General features: G+C 51.1%; 1 protein-coding gene across 1 annotated transcript in view; it reads right to left on the minus strand.

Annotated features, from left to right (window-relative positions):
* The window catches only part of IGFBP5 (insulin like growth factor binding protein 5), a 21,478-nt gene extending 15,053 nt beyond the window's left edge, over positions 1 to 6,425 (minus strand). Inside the window, exons 1-2 of the mRNA XM_019638324.1 lie at positions 6,225 to 6,425; positions 5,196 to 5,552 (exon numbers count right to left, since the gene is read on the minus strand). Of these exons, the coding sequence (XP_019493869.1) occupies positions 5,196 to 5,529 (334 nt within the window). The 5' untranslated portion in view covers positions 5,530 to 5,552; positions 6,225 to 6,425. The remainder of the gene's footprint in view (positions 1 to 5,195; positions 5,553 to 6,224) is intronic.
* Positions 6,426 to 9,242: the final 2,817 nt, after the last annotated feature.

A 9,242-nucleotide genomic window follows, 5' to 3' on the forward strand; every position in this document is an offset into this window, starting at 1 on the left:
TCTCCCCCCTCAGCTCAGATCTCATCATCCTGCTTGCCCAGCTCCATGAAAAGCCTGTGCTGGTGGAGGCTGGTGGCCACGAGAAGCAGGCCACTCTGTGCCATGTTCTCCTTCAGGACTAAAGACTGCTGCACAGCCAAGGGGCAGGAGGGCCTGCCTGCCTTTCCACATAAGGAGAACTCCCTCTAGTTCAGAAAATGAGGTTTGGCACGTGGACCGCATCCAGTCCCTCACCAAACCACTGGTCTAAGCCAGTTTTCTTTGCAAGACTGTGTAGAAAAAGGGATGGAACCGACTGATTGGAAATAAAGTGGCCACTTGGGGCCACTTCACTTCTTCCCCTAAAATAGAGTACCCCCAAGTTCTGAGCTCTTATTCCATCTTCACAACCCCCACTATGGGATGATAGCATCAGGTGATATGTGCCAAAGGCCTCACTACAGGTTAGGCCAGTCCCAGGCAAGAGTCCTGATGATTAGTGAAGAAAGCCAGGAATAGCAGAATGGAATCCCAAAATCAACGGGGGAGAGCTGAGTTCTAGTCCTGATTCTGCCACTAACCCTGCGCCTAATTTGGGACAAGTGACTCCACACTTTGGGCCTCAGCGTCCCCATCTATAAAATGAGGGCCTTGACTGCAAGGATCAGGTGGGTTCCTTCCAGTGTTAGCATTCTTTGGCCAAAACCCAGACAATTCCTGGAGAGATGTTAGGACCAAGTCGAGCCAACTGGCCAGGCAGGAAAGGCCATTTTGCCTCTTATAAAGATTTCGTCAATCCTCTGGATTGATATATATATATTTTTAAAAAAGACATCATAACAGAAATCATGGCAAGAAATGGAACTGGAAACAAAAGTGGGGGATTCTCTAGATATAGGGGAAAGGGGGGGTAGAAACTTAGAATTGGTTTTGTTGTTTATTTGCTTATTTATGTTTGCAAGTCTGAAATAAATCTTATTGTTTTGCAAAACATATCCAGATAGCAATTTAAAGATGGTCTCTGGAGATTGCAACTATTGGATCAACTGTAATCAAGATTCAAAACAAAAGGTCAAACAAAACCCCTCCAAATTGCCTCCTTGCCTCTCACCACATTTGCCTTCCGGTTGGTTCCTCCTTAGTGCCTGGTCCCTTTACGTTGTTCTTCCGGTTTCTGGATGCAGTGGGCCTGGAGTATGGCGATCCCTTCTTCAAAGTTTTATTTTCCACACATTAAATAACTCAGAGTTTCAAAGGCATTGCTCAGGTTCAAAGTAAAATCTTCAGCCAAAAATTACCTTTCTTCCCACTAGCTCCCCCCCTTCCCTGTGAAGGAGACCAGGGCTTCTGCTGGGAATCCTGCTCCCATGACCTTTGCTGTAACCCTAAGAGTGACCTCTGGCTCCTGGGGTCAGGCCAGTCCTCTCTTTGCAGCTGCAAGCCCACCTGCCTGCTCAAATCCAGCCCAAGTGCCTGGACTAAATCACAGCTGCTCTGACTTAAAACTCCAGCCCTCAGGGGATGCCTTGACCGTTGGGGGATGGAGAAAGGGAGGGGGGGGGAGTGGGAGGGCGGGCTAAGGAAGGGGAAAAGAGAAACGAAAAAAAAATATGGCCAACTGTGCTAGCTCTTCCAGCCTGAGCTGACACAGCAGAAAGGGGAGGGAGGTGGTGGTGGGGGGAGGGGCAAGAAAAGTCAAGTTAAAAGCAGCATCTCTTGTCTTCCCAACTCCGTTTTGGTTGGCGCGGGGCACAGCCAGCTTTTCAAAGACTTGTTTCAAAGGGAGGGTGTGCGGGTGGGAATGGAATCTGCCTCCTTCAGTTTTCCATGATCTTGTTCAACCCAGACACAAATTTGGCCAATAAACCTAACTCTGGAACTTGACTTCAGCATGGCATTTGGACCAGGTTTGTAGTGGAAGCCAGGGCGATGGAGGCCAAACCCCTCAAAGAAGCAAAGGTTGAATTCATTTTATTGAGGTATAGGAATATATTTTTTTCTTTCCCAGAAGCACATTTTGTCTTTCTTTTGCTCTTATTTCTCAACGACAGTACTGAAACCCAGAATCCACTTCTCCCTGTATCCCAAACTTGATGTCTCCCAGTCACAGGGAGATCTCCCAGACTCGGGCAAGGATGCGCGCCGCCCTCCCGCCCACAAAGCCACAGGCTCCTTCCGCAAACAATGCCCAGAGCAAAGCCCGGTCTTTCCTTGACTCGACTCAACTCACCGATATTTATTGAGGTTGGCCCAATAAATAACTCCAGTCTCCCGTCTCCCTTCAATCTCACACACACTGCCCTCTGTTTCTATATCTATCTTTGCCCCTGAACTGGCCAAAATAAAATGCAGGGCCCGGCGCGATCCCAGCCCCAGGCTCGCCTGTGGACTCCGTCTCCCGTTGCGCAGCAACCCGCCCAGCAAAACACCAGTCTCCGCCCTCCGCCCTCCGCCCTCCGCCCTTCCTCCCAGAAGCTTTGGCTGCCTGCCATCTCGTTCTCCTCCGTTCCCCATTACTGATTCTAGAAATGCACTTTTTTTTAGGATCGAAAAAATATATATACTTCTATATATGCATATATGTTTTTATATGTTTTTTGTTGTGTATGTGTGTGCGTGTGTGAGATCTATACCTGTATCAATATCTCTATGGAAACCACGGGACGGAGGGGCAAACCCAAGTTCGCACTGCTGGTTTTGGTAGGGGAGAGTGGTGGTAAAGTGTTGGGGAGCAAGAATTTTGGCCAAAGAAGCCGACACTCTCTTTCATCTCTGTTCATTTTCCTCTTTTTAAGAACTGCCTCTGTGCCATCTCCCCTTTTGGGGACCTACCCAACGGTTTTCGAGCAGAAAAGCTATAGCCAGGAGCGCCCACTCCCATCCCATCTGTCCCAGGGGAGGGCGTCAGCCACTGGCACCAGTTGAACGCAGCTATTCAGCAACTGAAGTTAGTCAGGCACCTGCCTAAGGTGGGGCGGAGTCGGTGAGAAGGGCTGGGGCGGGGCGCCTGCCAAGTGTGGGCCAGAGGTACCTTGAAGGTGGGGGCTGGGGAAGGGGCTGCAGAGAAATCTAAAGGGCATCTTGCTTGGGACAAAAGTCGGTATGTGTGTGTGTGTGTGTGTGTGTGTGTGTGTGTGTGTGTGTGTGTGTGTGTGGTCGGTTGAACTGGAAAGTTGGATGTGCCTATTCGCTCTCCCAGCAACTGCGCGTGCGTGCGTGCGCCCTGCGCGCACACCCTGTGCATTAACCACATTACACCAACCACACCGCTGGGCAAATAAAAATGGGGCCAGAATGCGGCTGATACCATGCATACTTTCGATGAGACTGGGTTGTTACCCAGAGCGCTCGCTTCCAAACCAGGAAATCGATTCATACCCCTTCCCCGCCTTCCCCCATTCCTGCATCCCTGCTAAGCTTTTCCAAATCCACATCCCCAAGATGAAGGCAGGCGGGACCACCTCTGAAAAGTGGCACTTAATAATAATAACTCCACAAACCGGCCTCTGGGGCCTCCCTGGCCTGCACGTTGCCCTCCGTTCTTTTTTTGCACGCAGCAATCCCGAGACAGAGACTATCTCTTGCAAAGCTGGAGGGGTGGCCGCCTGCAATAGGCAAAACCTGCAGGGTTTTCGGGGATTGAGATTGAACCCAGGAAGCTCTCCTGCCTCTTCTCAAGTGCCTACGCACTCCTTCCTACATGATAGTGTCTGTAGTTTGCAGTTTAAGAAAACTCATGTTGGGGGTACTTGTAATGGAAGGGGTAGGAGAGAAGGGCATCGTCCTGGGATGAAAATATACAGTATAAACATTATATGCAGCCAAGTCTTAACCCCTTATGGGGAGAATTTATAACCATTCTCACCTCTCAGAACGCAGACTTTTGTGTATAGTTTATTTTTTTTAAAAAATTTAAGATCAGATAACGCTTTCCAAAAAACCAAACCAACCCCCCCCCCCAAAAAAAAACCAACCCAGTCGAAGGTCAGAACTGTTCTCAAGTAGCTCCGTCAACATTTTAAACCCTAGACTCCAGGCGCTGAGAATTTACGGGCAGCGCAACCCGGGGGCGGGGTCATTTGGGGGCGGGGGGGGTTGCACGGGGGCGTTGTCTTTCTCCTCTCCGCCCCGTTTACTTTGTATTCTGCATTTCCAGGGCCCCTCTTACACTTACACCACACCCACTTGTGATCAGGTTTGAGAGATGGGGGCGGGGGGAGGGGTTAGTACTGACGGGGAAGTTGGGATGTCTGAATTTCACATCTCCCTCTTGCCTCCCGATCCTATATCCATCTCTCTTCCTAGGTAAAAGCTTAACTGGGGAGGGGAAAAAGGAATTCGATTCAGGGACGAACATCCAGCACAGGAACATGAAATCCTTCCTATCCCTTCCCCTTCCTCCCGCGACCCCCTCCCCCACTATCCTACTGACCTCCCCACAGCTGCGGTGCGTGCCTAAAGTAATCTTTCTCTTCTTGGAAGGGAAAACGGTATTATGCATTTAAATCTATTTTACTATCTATCACAATCAATCATAGCAAATAAAAAATAATAGGTGTGCACGTGGGAGGGGCATCAAAGCCCCCACCGGAAAGACATTAGTTACCAAGGGTGCCTGTGTGTGTTCGCGCGCGCGTGCGCGCGCGCTCGCATGTGTGTCGGGGTAGACAGAAACGTCAGAAGGGGGTTGGTAGGGGGGAAGGGGGCTGGGAGGGACAAAGGTGGAATGCGCACAGAAGACCGGTAACGTGCCTCTCTCCAGGTCCCCAGTTAAAAGCAATATTTTAACAAAGATTATGTTTTTTCAAATTCAGAAAACAAAAACGTGTTGGGTGGGTAGGGGGTAGTGGAGGAGAGAACGGATTATAAATATGCACCCTTTGAAACTGTAGACTGAGTACATGGGGATTGGGACCTTGAGACCAAATTGGAGCTCAGAGTCAGTATTCTGGCGCGGGGGGGAGTGGGGGAGTGGAGTAGGGTGGGGGCAGGGTCGAGGAGAAGGAGCGAAAAACGTGAGAGGCTCGGCTAGACAGTAGCCCGGGGAAGTTGGATCAGTCAGGGCTCCAATTTCGAGGTGCAAAGACCCTCCCCGCCCTCCTCCAGGCTGCCCCCCCGGCTCTCAGCCACTTTTTGGGCAAAGCGCGCGGGGCCAGCCCGTCCCCTGTCCCCTGCCCGTGCGCCGTGTAACTGACTGGCACACTGAGCGTGCTCACCGATCTTGACTTGCTCGCGGTAGCTCTTTTCGTTGAGGCAAACCCCGCGGCCGTGCAGCAGGGCGTGCAGCGGCTTCTCCTCGTCCTGCCGGGGGAGGCAGCGCAGCCCCTGGGCGCAGCGCTCAGTGTAGACGCCGCACGACTGCCCCTCCGCCAGGGCGCAAGTCATGCAGCAGCCGCAGCCCGGCTCCTTGACCAGCTCGCAGCCCAAGGGGCTGGGGGGGCACATGGAGAGGGCTTTCTCGTCGCAGGGCTCGCAGTGCACGAAGGAGCCCAGGCCCTGGGCCGGTCCCGCACAGGCGGCCAGCAGCAGGAGGACCGCGGTGAGCACCATCTTCTCCGAATCTCTCCCTTTACCTTGGGGCGGGGCAGGAGAACGACAGTGCTGGGGGAAAGGGGCCAGGAGGGCGCCCAGAGATTTTTTTTTTTAAATTTCTGGCAGGTGGAGCAGGTCACCTCCCCCAGACAATTGCAAAATGTGGGGAGAGATGGAGGGCTGCAGAGGCAAGTTCTAGTTGCAGAGGATAAAGACTCGCAACAGGTTGGGGGAAAAGAGCAGCGCCAGGTGCATGCGCAGGGAGTGGGGTCAAAGAAACAGCCTTTCCAAGCCCGACCTGGTCAGAACTGCAGGGGGAAAAGCCCCAAATTGTTCACCCCAAAGCAACCACCGAAATAATGAGCTCGGAGGCTGTGGAGGAGACGGGGTGGGGGGAGAAAAATGGATTTATCTTAAAATTTTTTGTTTAAAATTTAAAGTACACCCTCCTCCTTTCTAACCCTCAGCGGCTAGCGGCGCGTATCTGCCGCGGAACAGGTAGGAGGCGGCGGCTGCAGCCGCGAGGGTGGGGAAAAATGTCGAAATCAAGAAATGAAAAAAACCAAAAAACAAAATCCCAAACCCTAACACTTCTTTTCTCCCACTCTGCCACCACCTCTTCGAAATTCGCAGGTTCTGCGTGAAGCCCGGAGAAGGGTGCAAACGGAGGAGGGAGTAATTAGAAGGAGCAAAAAAGAGGAAAAACCCCACACCGCTTTGCAGCTCTTCCTAGCTCTTTTACCCCCGCAGAAGTTTCCAAAGAGACTACCGGCTCCGGTCGAGCAGGCGCTTTTAAATAGACGGCCCCTGGCTGCCAGCCAGTTTGTAGCTGCAATTTGAGCTCCCCAACACCCAACCCAGGCAAGGATGCCAAGGAGCTTTGCAGTACGAACTCACACGGGGTGGGGGTGGGGAGAGGCCTTCGAGACACGGGGGCTCCCCTTCGCTCCCTGAACAGCGCCCTCCTCCCCCCGGAATGTAAGAAAGGGGCATGGGGGACCGGGTTGGGGCTGCACGGGGGCGGAGGAGCTGGGTGAGTGGAAGAGAGAGTTCTTCAGAGTACGGTGGACACAATGAGAAGCAACCCCCTCCCTCTCACCCCTTAACTAGCTTAGACCCAGGCTGGAGGGAGAAGCACTTTCTTATTAGTCAACTGGATATATACAGTGCCCAAGAAATTCTTCCCAAGCTTTGGGAAATGGCTGTCTGCTGGTGTCTAAGTTACCATGTAAGGTGTGTGTGTGTGTGTGTGTGTGTGTGTGTGTGTGTGTGTGTGTGTGTGTGTGTGTGTGTTGGGGAGGGGCGCTGTTAGTGTAGGATGGTCAGCCATGGGTGGTGAGCTGAATTAAAAATAAAGAAAAAGAAGAAAAACTGGATTCCCCCCCCCCTAAAAGCCTGGGGAAGGGGATTTAATCAAAAGTCTCTGTTGCTGGTGGAGTGATTGTCTTTGGGCATATGGTCCAGACGTGGCCACTTTCCTTAGGCTACATTGCTGGCCCAGGGAAGGGGTGTGTGTGTGTGTGTGTGTGTGTGTTGTGTGTGTGTGTGTGTGTGTGTGTTGTGTGCTTGCAGGAAGAACAGCAGTAAAACCACTGCATCACAGGGAGCAGTGAGTTTCAGGGACGGGCACTTGGAGGAAATGCCCAGTCTGAAAAATTTGCCTGGCGACCTAAAATGTCCTGGGGTGGGATTTTTAGATGGAAGGAAGGCAGACTGGAGCAATACTTTCCCTCCACATTCTTTTAAAGGGGCATTTCTGTTGGGCAGGGCACATCTTTGGAGGGACCGTGTGACAGTCCAGAAAGACACCCTGTCATAAGGTTAATGGGCACACGCAGGCACATCCCGAGCATATGAGCTGACGGGGGCACAGGACTTGCTCTGAAGGGATTCTGACCACAACATTATTATCCCATGTGAACCTCAGACAATCTATCCAGACACTCTGGACGCCTTCTTTCCTTGGTAAAATGAAAGAAAGCTAGTCTTAAAAGAAGGAATGTGGCGATTTTAGTTTTTTTCTGGAAATTGACCCGGACAGGCTGTGGACCTCACAGCTAGGTCCAAGAGATACTGCTGGGGAGAAGCTGGGGTGTTCCATTTCCTCCATCCCCTTGGAAGCGCTCTAACTTTCCTTGGGAAAAGGGGCTGCATTTCATGAAGTTTGCCACTAGACTGCACCCTTATCTATGATAAGAATTCTTTCTGCAAGGGCTGCATTTAAGAGAATATTTCTCTTGCTGGTTTGGTTCAGGAGCAATTCTTTCTACGCTGTTAACACCCCCCAGGTCCTGATCTTTTTTCTCACTTATCTATTTGCCGAAAGGCACATCTTTAAAAAAAAAACAACGAGGCTAAAGTTTAAAGTTGTTCTCTCTCGTTCGCATTGCCAGAGGGGTTTTAGACGTTGGCTGGGTGAGGGAGGAGGAGCTGTGTGTAACGATTGAAAAAAACAACAAAAAAAAGCAGCGAGGCTCCTTGTCATTTTTTTCTCGCCTCTCTTGAGGCTTGGTAAGGTAGGGGGAAAATTGATATTACAAAATTTGGTTGAAATATTTGAGGAGTGAGGTCGGTCATGTGTTATTTCCCCTTTGTGTCAAGTTCAAACTAGAAGAGTGGCCGGCCGAAGAGTGTGCAGGTTGTATTCCGTCCCCTGCTCTTAGTTCTGCCCCACTCTGCAAAGCAAAACCCCGGGCACACTGGTAGCATTTAAGATGAACGGGGAAACTGTGGTGCTCCCTCCAGAGAAACATGAATTGCCTGGTTCCAGCCACCCTCTATTCTGAGAGGGGCGGCCTCCAGTGACGCGTCTTTTTGTCTAGCCGACTTCCAGTGGCTGGAAAATAAAATGTGTGAGGACAGGTAAAAGGAAGAGAGGATGATTCATAGAAACATGAAAAGGGTAGGGAGAAACAAGGAGAATGTGGCCGAAGCTGGTCCTTGGGTAGGGCGGCAGAGGGGGGCCATGGAGAGAGGGTAGTCTGCAGGTCTGTGAATGTTGAGTGACCATTCTGCTCCTCCACTTACAAGTGGGCTTATGTCGTGAGGGATTGAAAGCTGATGAGTCATCAGCTGCTGTCCAAGGGCCCCTCAGGTCGGCTCCCTGGGAGGGCACAAGAAAGAATTCTCAGTAGCCTGGGATTGTCTATAGTAATTTTGTCCAAAGACGGGATACTGGCTGGATAGGTTTGCCAGTAAGAGTCCATAATGAACGTATGACAGTGGAGTGGGAAGGTGTGTTATGGGAAGTTGGGTTATGAGGGTTGCCCAGGAGCCTTTCTTGATTCCAGTCCCCATCTCCTCCATTTTGAAGGCCTAGGTCTGTTCACAATCACCTTCGGAAGATTGCTTCTGGAAAAAATAGTTTGCATCAATGAACTTAATTGGGAGGGGCTCCTTTATTCCTGCCAGATGCACACGCCAGAGGCCAGGTTCCCTTTCCTCCTCCACTGCCACAAGCTGCCCAGCTCTGGCATATTGGAGTTTTGATGCCTTTCAACTACACCTTTCTTGGACATGTAAGAAATTAGATAGCATCCACTTGGGTCCCGTTCCCCAGAGATCACCCCTTCCCATTCCTTGAAAAGATTAACTGGATATCAAAACCAAGTTTTAAGAAATGCAATCGAGGGAAAGATTTGTGCTTTTATATACATAACTTTCCAAAGGGTGTACAGTGGCCTGCCGAGTGGCGCAATGGTTAAGAACTGGCTTGGAATGCCAGGGGGCCC

The sequence above is a fragment of the Hipposideros armiger genome, unplaced genomic scaffold, assembly GCF_001890085.2.
Source record: "Hipposideros armiger isolate ML-2016 unplaced genomic scaffold, ASM189008v1 scaffold_38, whole genome shotgun sequence".
Lineage (NCBI taxonomy): Eukaryota > Metazoa > Chordata > Mammalia > Chiroptera > Hipposideridae > Hipposideros > Hipposideros armiger.